The 21922-nt window shown below is 39.2% G+C and overlaps 1 protein-coding gene across 2 annotated transcripts in view; it reads right to left on the reverse strand.

Moving 5' to 3' along the window:
- Positions 1-1853: 1853 nt before the first annotated feature.
- The window catches only part of LOC139781810 (uncharacterized), a 40756-nt gene continuing 20687 nt past the window's right edge, over positions 1854-21922 (reverse strand). Inside the window, exons 2-4 of one of the 2 annotated variants that reach the window (XM_071720703.1) lie at positions 19326-19444; positions 14179-14272; positions 1854-11555 (exon numbers count right to left, since the gene is read on the reverse strand). In XM_071720703.1, coding sequence (XP_071576804.1) covers positions 11388-11555; positions 14179-14272; positions 19326-19444 — 381 coding nt within the window. In that variant the 3' untranslated portion in view covers positions 1854-11387. Of the gene's footprint in view, positions 11556-13838; positions 14273-19325; positions 19445-21922 lie in introns of those variants that run through there. The other variant, XM_071720702.1, reaches the window with a different exon arrangement.

Raw genomic sequence — 21922 nt, forward strand, 5'->3', positions numbered from 1 at the left:
AGGACGGATTTATGTTTTTGGTATTGCGCTCTGAATCGCTGATTTACGACGTATACGGCACCATTACGTACGTTTAATCTATAATCCAATTTGCTTTTCGTCACCGCGACGAAACGTCCGAACGATTAGAGGCGCGCGACGTGATCGGAATATTTTTCCGGCACGTATATTATGCGCGTTTTTAAACGCCACTCGCATCGATTTTGTCGTTTCGAAGCGGCCTTAGCAACGATATATATAGGTTGATGATTAACGTAATGCGCAAGTCGGTTCAGGGGGGACAAGCTATTAAAATTTACTTTTTTCTCGGTCATTATATCGCGTTTTGGTACATGTCCATATTATATCATTGCATTATACGAGCAAAATTTTATTTTACATAAAATGTAAAATAACATGTACGTTCTTAATATCGGGAAAACGATCGGTCGATCTTTTTTCTTCTTATGCGCTATTCGTACCTCTCAGCTTTCGTATTCAATCATGAGATAAGTCCTCTGGCACCGAGTTAATTTCGGTCTGCTTTAAGGGGAAAGAATAAGTTATGCTAATATAAGGGTAGCAGGAATAGCAACGTCCCTATTCATTAAGTCAATAATATCGGACATTTGCCAGATAAAACCAGCCCTATATCCCTGATTATAAGTCGCTTCTCTCTCTTCGGCAAGTTCTTCCACACTCGCGATAACTTCCGGCGAATTTTACGTCGTCGTCGGACGCCGACTGTGCGGCGACTGATCGAAAAGTTCGGCGAGTTTAGTAACTCCGACGCGACGTTACTATCGAAAATGTGTTACCCGTTAGCGAAGCGTTCAAGAAATACTTAGAGAACTTTTCAGCAGCCGGAAGCAGTTTTGCATCGCACCTGCGACAGCTCATCCGCATGTGGTGATGGATACCGATGTCACGTTCGGGCGAAATTAATCTGTGATTGATTAATTTCCAATTTTGTTGCGCTCACACACACACACACACACACACACACACACACACACACATATACACACAGGCTTTAATATTTTAAAGTATTTAATTAAATTTTCTATTTCTCGTGTCGCGGGCGCGAGACCCTACCGTGTCTCTTGATATTATCTCAATCAATATTAATTATATTACATTAATTATATTACACAAGTATTTAAGTATGGTAATAAATTACATTCTTATGTTGATTAAAAAATATTTTAGACCATGAGAAATATCGATTAATATTCCCATGTATAATAGAGTACCGGATCTTAAGATTTGAAAATTTAAGTTTTGCTGTTCTGAGTATTCTGCTAATTCATTCGTGACTGAAATTTTAAAAATTAAACGAAGAAGATTAAAAGATTAAATGAAGAAAACGGAATTTTATTTCTTTAAGATTACAGATTATATGACAGAGATCACGGAATCTCAAGTTGCATTAGTGTACTTTAGTCTTAATTATAACTTATGTTACTCGCAATGTTTACACGTAATTTATGAAAAGAAGATTTGTTTTATCGGAGGAAAAGATAGATTAAAGTGTTAATTCGCCGAGGTCCCGAGGATCCGTGGATTCTGACAGATAAAGTCGGTTACATTAGGAAAGTTCTACGACGGAGAGTTACTTATCGTTGGCAAACTTGCCATCGGAACCGGGAAGTTATCCTTCATTATTCGCGAGTGTTTTGAAACAGTAGTCAATTAAAGTTAAACGAATTTCATCGAACTTCTCAGCGTGCTATTTCCATTTCACTGTCTACATAATTCGTCGCGCTATCCTAATTACCTCCGTGTCGTTCGAGTTATACGTGCCTTCATTTTCCGACACAGATCTTGCACTTTCGAGGGGGGAGAGTCGGAAGGAAAGATGAAAAGTCGTCCTATTATGCGTAAATGTAACATTTATTCAGCATAAATTATGACCATAGATACATAGATTAGGTATAGATACAAAATGAATTGACTGTAGACAGGACTGTAGTGAAAATACATCAAACGCTCACGCTTTCTTCGTTCCGGCGATGTTCTTACTAGTAATAAGCATATTTGTATCTCTTGTTTAACCCATTCCGATCCTTTTGTATATATCAATGTTCGCCTAGTTTCAAAATTAACATCTTTTGATTGTACAGTTTTGCTTATACAGAAACACGGAAATCCATGCACTGTATATAAACTAGAGCTTTAAAAATTCGTTTAAAAATGCAAAAAGCGATTATTATATTATTAATTGATATTTAGCTTTATTGACAATTATCTCATAGCTAGGAAAAATATCTCAAATGATTCTCATTTGATTTTGCTGCATCGGAAAGAACTATATTTTGATTCTTGTCTCGTTCACGACGCTCTTAATCCGAGGAACGAAGAAATCGCGAAATTAACTGATTATCTCTGTCGCTTGTTTTACAGATGCAGGCGCGGAGAGGAGATTCGAAAATATTTCGAGCATCTTCTCGGGCGCGTGGTATCGCGCGATTAACGACATGACAACAATGGCGAGAATAAAATACAATATACGATTACACGTTCGCGCGAGAGAATATATACGTTTCATAGAAAATATATAGCCTCGGGTTTCGCGTACGACGGCAACATTTTCTGCTGTTACTTCGTTTTCATGTCGGTACCATGCAATATCATACGAACGAAAAGGCTTTACGACCAATACTGCATGTATGTCTGATGCAAGAATATAGAAACAACGCAATTGATATCACTGAATGTAAAAATGTCTTGCACAATTCAAATTATATATATTTGAACTTAAAAGAATATACATCAAACGTTAGAATTATGCTGTCCAAAAAAAATGTCAATTTAACAATCGAATTTATCTAAGGAAATATCTGTTAAATATATGTTTTCCATGAATTTAGATACTAAAATACAAAAAGTGCAACAAATAAATTAGTATCAATTATTTACGTTATAAGTACAGTGAAATCAATAGTACTTTTAATTGATCTATATAAGTAGGTAAATTTTGTACCAAAAATTGTTTATATATAAATAGGAAAAAGATATAAATATATATCACAGAGGAATTTGTTTATTGCTCCATTTGAGTTCCAAATTTACTCTTCGTTGCTTTCATCTGCATCATTCTCGTTTGTTGTAAAGCCCCTTTATTCAGTTGGGTTTTGTAGCGCAATCAGCGTGTACAGTCAGCCACTGTTGAATGCCCTTTCATCGCGCGTACCCACCTGCAATCTCGCACGGCGTTACCGCGCTCATTAAGCCTACGGCCTAATCGATTAATTAGACGTTACGTTGTTAAACGAATCGTGTGTGCGTTACTCATTTGATGGTGGCTTCGCAGAGAGACCTTAAGAGCTATCGCGCTAACGGCTTTGATTTCGAGATTTGATTCTCAATCAAACGCGAAAACAGTGAGCAATCATTCGCCGAACATCAGTTATTCTAGAAACCACAGAATGCCCGATGCGCGTGAATCAAAACCGACATAATCTCAATTTTTCGTACTGTAAACACGGCAAAGTCTATCGCACGACAATTATCGCGCATAAATATTCATCATTCACAATGAATCTCTGAAATAAGCGACAATGATAATTTTAAAAACGCAATTTTTAAATAAACATATAGATTTTCATATAACGATCATAGAATCGCCAGCTTTGTAGTCGTTTCAATTTTTTAGAAAAATGCAGGATCAATTTTCAATTCAGAATTTGCAACTAACATTATTTAAAAAATTGGTTTCGACGTTGCGCTAGACGAATTTGATCGTTTTAATTTTCGTTTGCCATACACGTCCCATTTGCGTAAAAACGAAAAAAAAACCGCGGGTTTTAGAAGCCACATTTGTATCGCGAATTTTCGCTTTGCTTTCACTCATGACTCACGTGTAAAATATCGCCCCGTATTTCAGCGCTGTCGAGATCATTTTTTGCGTGTCCACGCCATCGAAATTCTACCGGTTTCAATTCCCTGCCACCGGGTAAAACACCTAGGGGACCGATCAATGTCTTGATCAACGAAATCGCATGCTAGTACTCTCTGGGATTTAGCACCAGATAAAAAAATAAAGCCGCCCCGCTGCCGCCGCCGTCGCTACCGCCGCGCCGCGGAGGAGCGCGTAAATTTCGACCGGCCGAGAAAAAAAAAGAAAGAAAGAAGAAAAGGAAAAAGTGAGTGCGAACGCAAAACGCAACAATGTGTGCAAAATATCGTTTCCATTTATCATTAAATATATCGCCGTAACCTACACGTGTATGTATATATAATATATATAATATATATAATATTTATATATTTATTTCTTATATGTATATATAATGTCGAATACACAATATGAACCGATTTTTACCGATTAATTAATGAGGATCACAGCCATAGCTTTGAATACGAATGTTTCATTCGAATTTTTTTCTTCTTTTTTTTTTCTTTTCTCGTTAAGACCAGTATAGCGTCATAATCAGTTTAGCAGTCGTTACAAAGATACATTCTCTCGCTACCTGCTACGTAACTACACATCGATTACAACGAGACACGGATGCGACAGTCGCACGATCACTTACAGCAGCGTGAAATTAATGAAACGTCAAATTTAAAACACATTTTTGTTCAAATCTTTTTAGTTGTGTCATATTATATATGCTTAATCTTGTGATTAAGCAGACATTTATGAGACAAATTAATAACGTCTATTTTTATTCATATTTCTAATGACGTTAAATGTGACTGCCCAATTTTGCGCAATTACTAATTTAATATAAAGATAAAAGTCGCAAAGCCACAAATAACATTGTGATATTATGTACATAGAGAGACCATTATCTCAAAATAATTTTAGCAAAATAGGCTTATGACGTTATTAGAGAAGTTTCTTAGTGCCGTATAGCCCATATACTTACATATAAAAGCTACGTTCGCGTTGCAAGCCAACTATGAATTATGTGGCAAATTTGGGTTAAAATTAACTGCTGCGCATTTTTAGCGTAAAACCGTGGCATTCACAGCATTCAAAAGTTGCAAAACGTTCAAAAACATTCACAATTTCTAAGGATCGATTTAAATATATTATCATTTCATTCGTTTCGATCGTCCACTAATTTTAATCTTATTACTTGTTAATACCGAAACCGACTGTCGTATCCCAATGAAAATTATCACCGATCCGTCGCGATCGTCGACGCTCCCACGGCGCGCGCGTTATTCGAAGACCGCGAGATCGCGAGTCGAGGATCTTAGCCGCCTAGAAAAAATAAGATTTTTCCGATCGACGTTCGCGTGAGCGGTGAAGATTCGACTGGCGTTCTCTACGAGAGAGAGGAAGGGAGAGGGAACAAGGGGAAAATTGAGAGAAAGAGAAATACCGAGGTCGACTCGGAGAGAAACGAGAAACGGAGCGTCGACGGCGTCGCGACGCCCGATGATGAGCACGACAACGACCATCGATTCTGCTACGATCACTACTTGGCGCTCTCTACGTTTACGTTCTCGTTATATCTCGAAGATAGGGCACGGCTCGCTTCCTCTGTCGCATCCGGATCGTCGAGATCGATTTTGATTCGGGTTTCATGGGTGAGATGAAAGTAAAGTCGGAAACGCGTTGTTAACAATATTGTATCGAATAAAATTAAATATAAAATGAATTTCTTATATACTTTGTTGATAACCATTATATTTTAATTTTTATCACAATTTGACGTAAAAAATAAAATTTCTCAAGTATTACAGCTTGGCCTCTGTAAAAAATGTTTTAACGAATTCGTGTATATTAAAAATTATTTGAAAGCTGTCGAGGTACAAGTAAGAATTTCTCAAGTGTTTTATTTATAATTATGTTTCATTATTTAGTGCGTTTAAATTAAAATTAAATTCTTTAAGGAACACAGCCTCGACTTCAAGAGAGATTTCTTTTACGAGCTTAAATGTAAATTACTTTACATATTATCAAGAATATAATTACATTTACGAAATCATTAAATAAATGTAACTATTCGAAATACGTCTAAAAGTTAAATTGAATATACTTTGAGCGATTCGGATGCGATTAGGTAGCGCGACGCAATAAGATAGACTAGAGACCCGTTATGCAGCTTGAAGACGAAGATAGGTGACCTCTCTTTAGACTTGAAGGAAGCGTGCATCAGTGGGTCTAGACTACGGCTAAGTAGTTAGGAGGGACCGTGATATCGGACGTACGTATTTACTTAAATCATCCTAAAAGGCTTATAAAAGACTACCCCAAAAAGTGAAGACACGACCACTAACATTTTAGGCGACACGATAATATTATTCTGCTGGAGGCGAAACCGAGAACCTTCGCAGCGAACATGAACTGAATAAATGCACAGCGTGTCATACTGATGATACGCCAAAATAACAGTTGTTTAAAGTCCTGAATTTGCAATTAATAAAAATTTGATTGGACATAATAATATCGGACATTTTCTGTGATTTTCCGCGGTTTCAAAAATTTGAGTGTGTGTCAATCGTATTAATCAAATTTTTACATAAAATTTTTTTTATTTCTTAAGTTTATCATGCATTTTAATTGAAAATTTAATCGCTTAAATTAAAAATAAGGCAAAATTTTAATAACTTGGAAAAATTAGCACTTTGACGTTTTTATTTTGAAAAAAAGTTGATTCGGGATTTTCGCTATATAATGGACGCGTGTTTGTGACTATCCAGGAAATTTTCCAATATTATCGACATCTCGTTGCGCTTCACTGCCACGTAGTCGAAAATATTTGTCGCGTTTTGCGAGGGTTTTAAAAGCCAACGGGAATTTTGGCCGTAAATGGCATCGATAGCGTAGGAAGAGAGCGGAAGGTATCAAATATTCGCGATTCGCCGAGGGTCTTAACAAGTTCCGCGCTCATAGATCGACTTCCTGTCAAGTCACGTCAATCGAGAGCGTCATAAACATAAACCGGCGGTCATGAATCTTAAGAGTCAGGAAACCGAGCGAGACGTCGTCGTCTCGTCTGGGCTCGCTCGCTCGCTCGCTCATTCGACGCCGGAAATTTCGTTGTTGAGCTTGGGAGCCGCGGCGCCGTAAAACAGAAGTGAAACTTTTCAGCAAGTGAGAAGAAAAGCGGAACGTGTCGAACGAAGCGCGCTATGTTTTACTAGGGAAATAACCCTCAGTTAGGAAAAACGAGTTACGAAAATTGCCGCTATAATTTTTATCGTCGATCTATTCTAGAATCTGAATTTGTAGTTCATAGACTTGCGAACGTTCTCGGTGTAACCCCTTAGGTATAATCCGCCGCTACCGAAAACAATCTACCTACGACGGGCGGTCCGTGCTAGATCTAGGGACTAGATCGGCTAAAAGAAGCGACTGATGAGTGCTAATCTACTAATCTACAACATCAACGAGAATCTCGCAAAATTTCATCTACTCGCGGAAGGAGTTATTGTATGCGTGCGTGTGTGTGTATGTGTATGTGTGTGTGTGTGTGTGTGTGTGTGTGTGTGTGTGTGTGAGTGTAAATGCGTAGGAGTTTTGTACACTATATACTTATATATATGCAATGGTACACTTATCTTATCAATTCTTTACTTGATTTTCGCAATTGAAGTAACGCAGCGAATGATAACGAACTTGATTCTGGCGCTCACAGTGGCAAGTACCTGTACAATGAACCCTCGTTAGAGCGAATTCGGAGAAACTCGAAACTAGCAGTGTAGTTCGTGATGGATAATAGCTAGAGAAGGATCTGTGGCGTTGAGCGACTCAAGCTAACGAGAGCTTACCGTATCACGAGCAATATCGGCTTACAGAATTATTCCTTTCTCCAGCGATCGAAATTTCTATCGAAGCGCTGATTAGGTAAAAATTGCTGAAAAAACTTTTTTTTTACTCCCTTGAATTGCGAAACAACGCTAAACCCTGTAAACATGTAACTCCACTCGAATGAGAGGCTCGAGGAATCTGACTGGATTTTATTGCCTCTATCCACGCTAATTCGAGAAAAGCGTCGATGCGCGCGTTATCCAGCAACGTTAAAGTAAAGAACAATTAAGACAGCCATAAAGTTTTTCTCTTTAATCCTTTCAGTATGCTTACGCCATATATTGCATGTTACTTTTCGTTATCTACCATGCACAAAAGATTGAACTTTATTAATAATTTAGGATTGTAGTTTATTAAGAAGATTAATACGTTTAATGTTCATTAAACTATGAAAGTTCGTTTGAACATCATCTTTTCTTGATTCGGTAACTATAAAATCACTGTTATATTCAGAGATTCACGGATCATTAATTTAACGTTTATTAACGAGAAATCAAAATCGATAATAAAATTAATGAAAAAATTAATGAAAAGTAATGGTTGCAATATTTATATTGAATTTGATACTGAAAGGATTATTTTAATGAATTCCTGACACATAGATTTAGTAACTACCATGATGCGTCCCTAAGAGAAAGAATCTAAAACAGCGTTCTTTAGAATTTTGTCCAACGCTCGAAGAATGTATCTTACTTTACCTCAATAGTTAAACGAAAGCTCTTAACGTAATGCATATCTTAATATCAAAATGCAAATGACTCAACTTTCTTGCGCACTATTGCACATAGTATTTATTTGGCATTATAGGTAATTCCTTGAGCAAAAGCGGTAGGTACTAGATTTTCTTCGAGGACTATAAAGGGGAGTTACGCACGACGAGTTTATTTTAATAGAGTCTCTGAGACCGTTCGTTCGCCATTCATCGGCTCCTCTCTAACGACAACAGTGTTAAACTCGTACGAGTACACCCCTGCCATTGGTATTTGTAGAAACAATTCGAGAACCGCGACGCAACATTAATAACATTGTTAATATTATTAAATAATCACGAAAAGGGAGCCAAGTAACAATAATTTAATAAATAAATAATTTAAATTTGGCATCAAAACGTAACTTTACTCGCTAATACGGATAATAATCAATCATTTCACGTTAATAAAATATGACATAGAGAAAGACTCGTCAAATCTTTTATGACCGTCCCGTTAACGGTTTTTCCTTGTTTTTCTCGCCGGGATCGCATCCCGTCCCGAACGAACGATCGGCGATCGTTGACTTAGATCTCATCGGGATACATCGTGACCGGTGTGAGTGACTTCCTACTCTTTAGCAAAAATAAGTATCGTGTTACGCGTTTACAACACCGGCTCACGATGATCCCGTACGTAAGGTAAGGGCGAGAGAGACGCCTCTCGCTTTGTGTCACGTGTGTGTCCGGCGTCAGTGCAGCGAAGCTCTCTTTCTCCCGCGGCTTTTCTTCCTTCCTTGAGCGACGTCCGTCGGCGGTGGCTCAAAGAAAGGGGCGCGTAACAAGCTTTGAAATACCTTGTAAGCCGGCTACACGCTACAGCTATATACTGCCTACAAAGCCTTAGACCAGCGAAACGATATTTATAACCGGCGTCCTGACACGCGGGCCCCGCCATATGAAATTTTCCATTCTAGCGAACCGTCAAACTTGAAATGCGGTAGACGTCCCTCGGCAAAACCGATCAAAATAGGAAAACTTGATCGCTGAAGGTATAAACCGATGAACTGTGTACGATTTTGGAGTAACTCGAAAATTAAATTGCATTTCGAGAATTAAAAGGCATAAACAATTTTGGTACTTGCGTTACAATAAATATCGAAGGAAAATTATTGACTAGATATTCTAAGAATTTACTGTCGATCAAATTTTTCACTTGTATGAACATATTATAAGAGAACTGAAGAGAGCAAAAGCCAGACGATGCCATTTTGGAAAGTTGGCAGTGTCATACAAAGCTGAAAGACGTTTTAATCCTTTTCTCAATGTGTTAATCCCTTCCAATGGTTCCGCGGATCTCTTTTAAATGCTTTTAAGCTTTCGACTGGCCGCGAAATGGGCTTTGAAACATCGTTTCGTCCGTCTCCGGCTTTTCACCGTGCGCATTCGCGCGCTCTGACTTTGTAGTAATTGCCAGGTACAGTGCTCGTCAACGATGGCTTTTTTGAATTGGCACATATAACACTGCTCTAGGCAGCTGATTCGCCGAAAGGAAAAGCCTTAGTCGTTAATCACTTACTAATTGTAATCTCGACGAGGCGGCGGCAGCCATCGATGCGTCGATCGATGAGAAGCAGCGTACCTTGTGGATTGGAGGAGTGTGTGTTGCGATCTTGGATTATCGCCGGCAGAAAGTTTGCAAGTAACTTACGTGCTAGTACTTTGGTAAAACAGTTTTCGCATCCTCTCGATTAACGTCTCCTCTCTGTATATACGCTTCCTCGCTTATAGGTATTAGGTATACGCATCGCTCGATGACTTCCATTAAGAGCTAATTAATTCGATCTAATTTAAGGACTATCTTTGGACGTTTGGCTCTGTCGCGCAGGGCCGCCACTCAACTTTGGTATTTTGTTTCTATATATTTCGCGATAATAACGAACCTACAGCCATTCTTACCTCCTTGAAGAAATGAAGCGTCGCTGTTGTTTTCAGGCTGCTGCCAGGTTTCATCCGATCTCGAACTCGATTATGCGTGAAAATAACGTACCTTGACAATTCGAGGTAACAGAGAGACACTGTGTAGTCCATTAGAGCGCTAATTAAACCCTAACGCAAGCTCCGATATACAGGAAAAAATTGTACCAATTATATATGCATAATCTTAGAAGTCAAAAGAACATTGCCATCTTCAAAGAATTCGGTTACCGTGGAGGATCCATCACGGGTTTATTTTGTAGGAAATCTCGCAAAAGAAATATTTATCCTGTAGGAATTAAAACTCTCAGCATTCTTTTTGCCTCATAATTTACTCTATCTTGATCTCCATCCTATCTTCCTCCTTTTATCTCCATGATCTCTTATTACCACGCGCTAATGTTGATTTTGCGCGAATTAAAGCTTCCTTCTTCGCACTTTTGATTATCTCCCATCCTTATAACGTCTTACAAGAGAAATGTAGATAACTATATAGAATAAAATGCGGTGCTCGCCTTTCTTCTCTGTTTATCCTTCTACTATCTTTTTAACCACTTTCCCCTCATACTTTTTACTTTTTAATACATTTCTATCTCCAGCTTTTGTCTATGCACGATTATACCCTATCTTTATTACTCCTTTTAGAAGCGAGCGAGATAAATGAGAAATGCAAACAAGCGGATTTAGCGGTCTAATGTTGTACACAGATGTTTCTCTAAAAGGTTCTCGATCCGCGATCGAACCGCCTCGAGGATACGTTCGTTGAACCGACCTTGCCAGGAGCTTCGAGATTTCGTGATCGATCTCGCGCTAAGGAGCGACTCCTTCCCGACGATCCATCGTGCGGCGAATGCAAACGCACGCGGAAGTGCATCTCGCTCCTCCCGGCACCGGCGGCCCCTTGCCTCCCCCCCCCCCCAGCTACGTGTAATGCTCGCAGTCCCCACACTCGGAGAGCGGGGGTGTGGACGGACACTAGGTGGGATTCGGGTCCTCGTACGCCTTCTCGTAGTCCCGCCGCCGTATCACCGCGAAGTGGGTCATCTGGAAGGAGTTGGTCTTCTTGCAGCCGCGCTCCAGCGTGCCCGTCATACTGTAGCCCATGTTGAAGTCGCTCGTCGAGACGTTCGACGTCAGGTACAGCTGTAACAGGGCGGCAAGCAGATCGATACGATATCACTGCGTTGCTCTCGCGCGCACACACGAAACTCGAAAAGAGTTTCCTGCAGCTTCTTTCCACTACATTCCTCAGGCTAATTACAATAATAGTAATTTTATTAATAATATAATGTAAATGATACACATATATAAAAACCATAATAACAAATTAATGATATTACATTGATAATAATATTAAAGGAATAGTAATATGATAAAAAGTATTTTTTAGCCATATTTTTGTTACGTTTGTGCCAGTATTTCTTTAACGTAAATATACAGTTATTTCATTTTACACACAAAAAAGCGCGGCTAAAACCATTCGTCCAAATCCCTTCAGACTGCTTGTAATTAAAAGTTAACCAGTTGGGAAAAAATTGCCGTAAAGCGTATCTGTGTTAATTAAAACGTCCCAGAGCTCTTTTGATAATTTACATATTAAAAACGTAGCTCGTGCTTTTGCTATTACCGGAGATGATATTTCGGACGCAATCCGACGAACTTCAATGGCAGATCATTAGAACACAGGGGAAGCTCGCGTCTGCCGATTCAAAGCACGACGCTGGTCATGCTTGTCCTTTATGCAGGTCGGGCGCTCCATCAAAATTGCATGCGCGACAGTTATGGCTGACTGTTGGCGCGCGGACACGTGTTACTTTCCGACAGCAGCAGCAGCAGCAGCAGCAGCCGCCAGCCGCGCTACACATTCCGACGTTTGACGACACGCGTAAGAAGCGCATATACACGTTGCGGCTCTTTCGCCATTTCAGTGTCGTCATAAAACCCCCGCGGCAGCTATGCGACTCCCCCGTCGTTTGCCCGCAATGGCATCTAGTTTAGGCATTTGGGGAATACGTGCGTGGTTGTCCCGGGGTCTTCCCTCTGCGGAGAAAAAGTCTGCACTTGACGCGACTTCTCGCCAGGCAGCTCGATAAACGCCGCGAAAACGCGTCGCGACGTGTGCCGGAGGCATACCATCAACGTACATACTACATACACAGGCGCGACGCGTCGACGCCTTTTGTCGGCCGACAGTTATTCGTTATTCCCCTCCGAGATTCTAGCAAGTCCGTTCGCGGATTTTTGTATATGGCTCCTGGAAAAGGGGCGAAAATTAAAAGTCGCGGTAAACAATAATGACAACGCATTTCGACGCGTAAAGAGTATGTCGGTGTGATCGATGACGATGATTGAACGTGGCGTATATTCTCAAGTAAAAAGATTAACGATCGTTACGCTGTAGAATCGTATTTTTCTGCGTATGGTATATATCCATTGGCGCGATCATGATGGTGAACGAGCGCGACGTAATAATAATCCCGTGATAAATTCGATAACCGTTATTTCGCATGTTTGACGAATATGAAATTTATCATCGGGAAATATTGCGGCGTCACGCTCTCGCGTGTTTCCTCGGCTGTTTCGCGGCATCCCCGTCCCCGACGAACCGTCGGGATGTATTTTTTGCACGAGCGCCAAGCGATCTTGTTAATTCACCGGGACGGACATCCGCGCGGGTCGGGAATGCGATTCTTCAATTGGTTTAATTCGTTTGCAGAAAACGCGCGCGACCTGTTTCCGCAATTGCGGAAACGGGAACGACGAATGCGCGCGTTACAATGCGCAACGATACCAAGTTTTCCGCGTTGCCGTATATTTTTATTTCATTTATTTAATTATCGTCCTCGCTGCGTACTCTCGGCTCTCGAGATAGAGGCGTCTAAAAATTGCATGCGCGCATTTACCGGGAGATACTTTTTTACGCGGAGAGAGACGAAGTGGAGATATGTTGATCGCGTCGCGGCGCGCGGCGCCGTGAATACGACGAATACGTTGCCCGCGCGAGCTTAAATATCACGGAGACAAAATTTCTCGTAATCCGACAATCTGCAGATTATATAGCTGGGGCGGACTGCGAGCTTCCGATATAACGTCTGGTGCACCGTTTAAAAGAATTGTGCGAGCCTCGACGTTCTTTCGGCGATAAAAAATAATTAGTGTGATATAAGGTATAATTCGAATTTATGAATTTAATTCTATTATTTAAAGAACTAAAAGTTATTTTTATAATATGAATTATACATTTCCTGTTCACACAAGTAAACAGATGTATTAAAAGGATATATTAAAGAAAGAGGGGATATATTAAAAGAGTAGCATTTTTAATAGAAGGAAATTTTTATATAGTTTACCTATTTATTTGTAATGTATTTATAGATATGTAAATTATTACTTTATGATTTCGAAATAATTTCAAGTCAAGGTAAATAGCGGTATGGAAAAATACAACGTAGTGTAGCCTTTAAAGAGATAAAAGGCAATTTCTCTACTAACAAGCACGACAAGCGACGAGTTTGTTAACAATTAACGCGAGCTATAGTTGATGAAGCGTGTTATCGAGTTTAGGAATTACGATAGGAAATTCTGGCAACTTGTTACGCATTTCATTAATAGAAATTGGAGGATACAGTAATCGTATAATTTTACAAATCAGAAAATACCACATTTTGTTCTGACAGATTATTTTTATTAAAAATAAGAATAATTGAAACCTAAACTTAGATTTAAGGAATACACATTTAATAAATTTAAGTATATAAATCCACACCTTGAAATCGGGATCGGTAGTCATCCTCTTGAACGAGCCGATAATATAAAGCGTGCCCGTACCCGTGTCCACCATTTTCGCCTGAGTACTATACCTGAAAAACAATCACGATTTTTCGAATTAAAACCTTATGACCAATAATATTTTTTGTACGAGGCAATCGATTTCAAGTCGGTGGAAAAATCTATGGATAGAAAAAAATAGGAATCGCGTCCCATAGGATAGTATCGAGAAGAAAGAAATGTTAAAGAAGAAAAAGCGTAATCGATTTTGATATACCGAATATAGTAGAGAGCTATCAATTCGTCATCTTTAGCTCGTTCGCTTTTCTAGCGTCTTTGACATAATCCTTGAGAAGAAGATCGAGCCTCGAGCACACTCTCGATATTCTTACCCTTTGTCCCGAGTTGTACTATACAATAGCGAGGCATTGTGTATGCTTATAAAAGGCGTTCCTTATATAAGGAGGCAATTTCATCAATTCTTACTCTTTTGTAAAAACTTGCGAAAATATTTATATTACGATAGGAAATTCTGGCAATTTGTTACGCATTTCATTAATAGCAATTAGAGGATACAGTAATCGTACATTTTACGAATTAGAAATTACCACACGGAAAGAACGGCTGAAGTATCTAAAAATTTAACTAGATACAAATCTGAAAATAATTTTGTTGCACCATCAAAATAATTATAGTAGGTCGCTGAAGTATGATGATAATGCTGTAAAAAATTTTGATATTTTAACAATCAGTTTGAGTGTTCTACGTAATTATTTTGATGGTGCAACAAAATTATTTTCAGATCTGCATCTAGCTAAAGTTTTAGATACTTCAGCAAAACTGTTTACTTTTTTTTGCTAAATAATAATAATAATAATAATTTAAAAAATTATATTTCTATACAGTTTATTAATTCATCTACTATATGTCAGTATAAAATTATTATTGGACAGTAGAAGTTTTTGATGTGTTTGAACTTGGATGCCGATTTGAAACTTTTGTGGGCCATCTCAAATGCGCATTGTTAGGTTAATTGACGATCGTCGTTAGCTACGTGCCGTGTCTTTAGGCCACACGATCTCCATCGATGCGATGAACGCGAAGGGGAAATTGTAGAGCCCGGGAATGATTGAGAAGACGAGGGCGACTTTCACTTGACTGGTGACGAGAGATTTTATGATTGTGAAAAGGGAAAGAGTATAACAAAATGTATATTTCCAATTGTATTATAATATTTATTAGATTCTTATATATAAGTATAATTATTATAAAAACTTTATTATAAGAGGAGAAATCACGAGCTCTTAATAGTAATGGTGAAATAAATATACATACATATATATTATATTTGTTTATTTATGAACTGTATTATCTTTTCAAATTTTTTCTAAAAGCAACATCTTATAAGTCCAACTTAATACATGAATTTCACATAAAGCTACATTTTCTCTCTTATTGTTCAAGAAGAAAACTAAGTTAAAAACTAAGATGTAATATATTTTCATGTTAGAAGATCCTCCTTCTCTTTCTTTCTCTCTTTTAAATGTAAATTAAATAATGACATACACAAACTGTGCAAAAATAAAAATAATAAATATCAAGTTAAAAGATTTTATCTAAAGGCTTTCGAGGAGGAAAACTCTTTTTTCTGCATGAAGAAAGTAAACGAGAGATAGAAGAGGCAGAGGTGCAGGCAGTAGAATTCACCAACACCCGCACAGTCGACTCGAGGGGCTTATTCCGGCGGAGATACTTCTCGAGGACCGACGACGATCATTAAAAGTTTAAACGGCCTCCATTGAGGCGAACGGCGGCGCATCCGACACTCGGTTCGAAGTCTGCCGCGTCTCGGTCGCTTTGATTTCCCCGACTTTCCCCGAAAGGAAAAGGTGTGCAAGGGAAAATCCGAACCGTCGAAGAAAGGCATGTAGAAGTCACTTTTCTAGCGTTTACGCAACTATGCGGGCATAGTAGATAGTGACTTCGTATGCCCGTGAGGTAAACACGCCTCGAGGACGCTTTTCAACACGTCTCTCGACCTTTCCGCTTTGACGTTATCGACGATCTCGCATGAAGTGCTTTTAATATATGCGTACCAGCTGGCAGCGAACACGATCGAATACTTGTAATAAATGTCTATCAGTTGGAAGGAAAAATGAACTACACAGGATCGAATGTTATTTATTTATATCGGCGATCACATATACCGTTGTATCGACAAGTTTACGCGAAATATCACAAATATCTATAATAAATATACAATAAGCGCCTATCTCTCTCTCATACTACGTTTACGCGAGCGTTACTTCTGTAGTAACTTACGATAATTCCTTCGCATAAACGGGATTTTGTAGTAACTTATGATAATTTACTCCGCGTAAACGAGTGAATTATTGTAAGTTACTACAGAAGTAACGCTCGCGTAAACGTATAAGTATCAGTTGAGCGAAGAAGTAAATTAACATTGCGATAAAATTGTGATAAGAACACTTTTTGAGGGACAAGTACTAATTGAGCTCTTGAAGGAAAAAAGAACTGGGTGATATCGAATGCCAATTAGCAAAATCACGAACCAATTAGCGACGATAATTACGTTGATAATTAATGTGCATCAGTGGTTATATTATCGATATCCTCGAGATATTGTTTACTTTCTAGAGCATGTATTGGCTCATTATCGATAAATTGACGAGCTCATCGCGACATATTTGTCAAGTTTCCCCAATCGGTTTGAATTTGGTTGCAGTCGATTGCACCGCGTGAGAGGTTGAAATCCTCGATGAAGATAAATGGGCGAGATTTCCTCGACCAACGAGCCGATCGAACTGTCGTCGCGTTTCAACCCGTCGTAAAAGCTTTTGTTGACCGAGCAGTGATGGGGATCGGTATAAAACAGTAATTTTTGGGGATAAATTGGACTTCGATGTAACTATCTTGATGTTCCAACATGAGATTGGCAAAGTTTTGTTGACTGAGCAGCGAGATTGAAGATTAGAATGGAGTAATCTCGATCTTCGAGATTCGAGTCGGCTTAAATATAGATATCTTAACGCTCTAACTATGAGAATTTTTGTTGGTCAAACAAAAACGATTGAAAATCCAAGTAACAATCTTCGAGATCTCAGATGGTTTCTATTTCAATCTTGAAAATTTTTATTGACCAAGAAACTATCGGAATCGAAATGGAATGTCTTTTCTCGAAAATCGGGCCGAGATCGGAGTAAATTGAACAGTCGGTCAAAATACATGGCCATGGAGTAATATCGTTTGTATTTGGTATCCTTGTCAGAGAGAATAACGCGAACTGTACACGTGTCCACGGATAGGAGCGTGGAAATTGATTTGTGCAGCCAAGAGCCGTTATGCCACGTGTTTACTAAGACGGGCAGCCTGGTTCTCGTAGCTCAGCTAGCCGTACGAAGACGGGCATACAGGCACTCCGTAGCGGAGCCGAGGGATATTTAGGCAAGTTCGGTCGCGTCTTCGCAAACTACGTTCGATCCTGCGGAGACGTCTCGTCTATGCCCGGTGCGCCGCGCTAAGGATGCCTCCGAAATCCATTTTGACCATATATTAATCGGTGTATGACCTGTATACGGCTATAGCACAGCCGCTTCAGCACGAATTTGTTCGATATTCTATCTTTGAAACAGATGATCAAACTGTATAATTCTTTTTTTTATATTAATAGATACATTTTTTGTTCTAGTATTTAACTTTTCTAAGAAATATTTTACTTTTTATTCAAAATATGACCTGTATACGGTTATGGGATAGCCTTCAGCGCAAATTCTCTTGATATTCTATCTTTGAAACAGATGATCAAATTGTATAATTCTTCTTTGATATTGATAGATACATTTCTTGTTCTAGTACTTAACTTTTTTAAGAAATATTTTACTTTTTATTTGAAATGATAAATTATATGTAGAAAAGAAACTATATAAAATTAAAGAGTTAAAATAAGTATTATTTTTAATGCCCTTTTTATTACTAATAATTTGCACACACACAGAAACAAGATATTTAAATATCTTCTGTCAGTATATTATTAGTTATTAAAATAAACATCGCGCAAAATCACGGAGAGAATTTTCTCTTAAAATTTACCCTGAAATCATGGTAGTGGGACAACGCGTTGGTATACGCGTATACCACCAAGAATTTTATCCGAGCTATTCTGATTAATATCTACCATAATAAAAAATATTAATATCTATTACATTAAAATATAAAATATGTTTGATTAATTTTACTAAATTATATCTAGGAAATTTCAATAATTTTTCAAAATTTACCAATCTGCTTGGTAATTTTTATCACGTTGTTTGTAAAATGTCTTTTGTATATTTTAAAAATTCCTTGGTTGCCAAGTTGTCCCAAGTTTGTAATGTATTTAAGGGTAAAATATAACAACAAATTCTCTCCGTGATGTTTTTGCGGGCGGTTTTTTTTTATAAAGAAAAAACGCAGGACACACAATTTTCTCTAGAAAATCTAAGGTACAACATTTGATCCCGGGCGTCGTAAAACATCGCGATTTTATCGCACGGTCCAAAGCTTGCCGACTCGTCTCCACCTCCTCGAGATTTATCATGGCTCTCAGCATTCGGAGGAAGACAATGAGGACGTCTTTTCTTCTGCGCACACGCGCGATCGAACGAATCGCTATAAATCGCGAGCCCCTTATCGGCTTCGACCACCGACCGGCGACCTTAACGGCGCCGAAATCTATGGACGCTGGAAAGTTAGACGGGCCCTAGTTTCCCAAAGTGATACGACCGCCGCGCCGAGAGGAGAGAGGTCTCACCCTATCTCGGTTATACGGTATTCTGTCTCCGTTCGCGTTCCACCTCTATCCACCTCTATCCACTTTACGGTGTGACCTCATGAGCTCGTTATCTCGACGGGGATAACGCGGCGCGCATCCTGAACGTCAAGATCCGAAACGCGTTGCAAACGGGTATCACATGATAATTATCGAATATAAACGAATATCGAACGGATGAGGAACGATGATTGTGGAAGTGGCGTTACGGAATTGTCAGATGAAACACAAGATGCTTAAAAGGAGATACGTTGATTGCCTCTTGAATATCGAAATTGCATCCGTGATGCAACTGTAATTTAATAATAATTTCTCACCTTCTTGTTCCAGCGACTTCGACGACCTTGCACCGGCTCCGGCTCCACCAGAACGGCGTCAAGGTCCAGTAGGAACTACTCGCACTTCTCGCCCAGCCCTCCTCGGGGAACAAAAGAACCTGCGACAAATGGTAAGTCACCTTTTATATATCATCTCATCATCTTCCACTCGAAAATTTCAAATGTATGCGTAACGTACTGGAAACACTGCACCGAGAAAAAAGTTTGCTCAAGTGAATAAAATCAGCAATCTTATTCTCATCTAAAAGATATCAAGTTTATCGAACAAACTGTATGTTGACGCAATTTTGTCAATGCATTTTAATTATATGTAACGTCTTTATCGACAAAACGTGTCTCATTAATTATATGAATTCCTTGATTTTATTCGTGATTGAATGCATTTTGTTCCATCAAGCAACTTTTTCTTCTCAGTGTAGGATAATAGAACGTAGAACGTCGATAGTAAGCTCGCTGGAGAAGCTATAGCGCTCTCAAATAAAGTAGACGGGATTGGGAAAAAGGCTTCGTCGGTACTTCTTCGCGGCGTCTTCGACGAGTTCGAGGCTTCCCGAGGAAGATTTGTTGGAGCGAGTTCCCCTCCGCGGAAGGAGGAGGACGCCTTCCCGTCGAACGTATCCTCCGCGAGAGAAAAAAAATCATCCCCCTCGACCTTCTTCCACCTCACGCGTCTCATCCCGGTGATCCGGTTTCCGCTCTTCGACTTTCCCGAACCTCGGCTATGTGACCGAAATATTGAAACCGCACACCGAGCGCCCTTTCTTCCCTTACGCACGCGACGAAGAGGGAGGAACCACCGTGTGTCTTTCTCCTCCTACGGATCCCTCGCACGCGATGCAGGCATCCGTCATCCCGAGGATTTTCTATACCGCGGACGTGTATAAATTGCTTTTTAATCGGTACACATATCTCACAAGAAGCACGTAAGATATAGTTATTCTTCTTTCGCTTGACAGTTTGGCAGAAACGGGTGAGTTGCGTGAAACTTAGCTCCTCCAAATTTACATCGATCTGATTGTCAATTTTCATTGTTGAAAACGTTATAAATGAAATCCAAATCGTTAAAATATTTATGACCATTATGCATGATATTCATCTTTCACCATTTTTAATATAATAGTTCCATGGAAAATTCGTATGTGTAAAATATAATTAATGTTATCTCCCAGAAGCTATGCGAAATCCCGCTATTCCGCTAACAAATCCAACTAAATCACGTACCGAGGCAAATATTTCGCTTTATCAACACAAACTATTTCGCTTCTTCATTACTATTACTCGGCATCTGCAAAGCTCCCTTGGCAACAGTTTTGCTGGCACCCAAGATATTCCACGATAACCGTGCATTTCCGTCGAAATTATGATACGTCGTAAATTGTTATCTGTCAGCAAGAATGCGCTTTCTTCTTCCCTCGAGCTACGAGAGTGAGGGTAGAGGGAGACGCGAGAAGAGGAATACACGGCGAAGTCGAAAAGACGAAGGGTTGGAAGAGCTGTTCTCGACGATCGGATCTTTCCCCTTTTCTGTCTCTTTTTCGGGTTACCGCGAGATAGCTCGTTGCCAAAATTTCTTGATTCGCCGTTCTGGAACAGCGGAATAGTCGATGGGAACAATCTCCGAGAGAGAAAGAGACAGAGAGAGAGAGAGGGGGGGGAGAAAGGGGAGGAAAGCGCGATTTTATCGGATCTCGTGGAATTGCATTCCAGCCACGTAAACGGGAATATCGAGATTCAGATGAACCTCCACCTCGTCTCTCCATTCTTCGTTCCGATACGAGTCGAAAGTGGTGCAACAAATTCACGATTAACGTCCGTTCCCTGCTTTTCTCTTTTTATTTTCATCCTCGTTTCCAATAGTAGCCAAATCGACGCGCGATAATCTAACAATCCTCGAAACTATTAGATTTTAATCGCCGAATGCACCAGCCTATTATACATGTACGATGTTGTGCAAAACTGAATATTCGATTTTGCAAGTATTAATTTTAATTACATTACAAAAACTATTTTAATGTTTTTTATGCATTAATGCCGTTGATTTTATTTAAACAAATAATATGATACATTATATAATGAGTTTCGATAGATTAAAACGTTGAGTTTTTCATTTTATTGATCCAACTATACACACATAACTGTTTTTCTAAATCGATTCGTAAAACCGCGTATTTTCGTATTAAAATGCCAGCTCAAAAAGTACGCATTTCTACTTCCAGTTTAACTGAAATAAATGACAGTAACATGTACGCAATATATGTACATGTACTTTGCTGGACTTTAATGTATTAAACATTCAAAGTTCCATATTACCTGTGTGAGTTAGTTTCGCTTCCTGAAGTTTTCTGCTAGTTAATTTTTCCACAGCATTTTTGCATAGCATTGCCTATATACAACGATCACAGCGAAACCGACCTCTCTGCAACGTGGAAAATCTATCCCGCGGTCATAAAGTATGTATAAAGCTGGAAATACAATTCGCGATAGACTGGCGCAATTATTTGCTTGCTCGCCGATCAAACTCGCATGATTACGTTCGCAGTGTCGGTTCCACTGTTCTCTCTCCTTCTCTTTCTCTT

The sequence above is a fragment of the Temnothorax nylanderi genome, unplaced genomic scaffold, assembly GCF_030848795.1.
Source record: "Temnothorax nylanderi isolate EJ_2023f unplaced genomic scaffold, tnyl_v1.0 TNYL_tig0365_pilon, whole genome shotgun sequence".
Taxonomy (NCBI): Eukaryota; Metazoa; Arthropoda; class Insecta; order Hymenoptera; family Formicidae; genus Temnothorax; species Temnothorax nylanderi.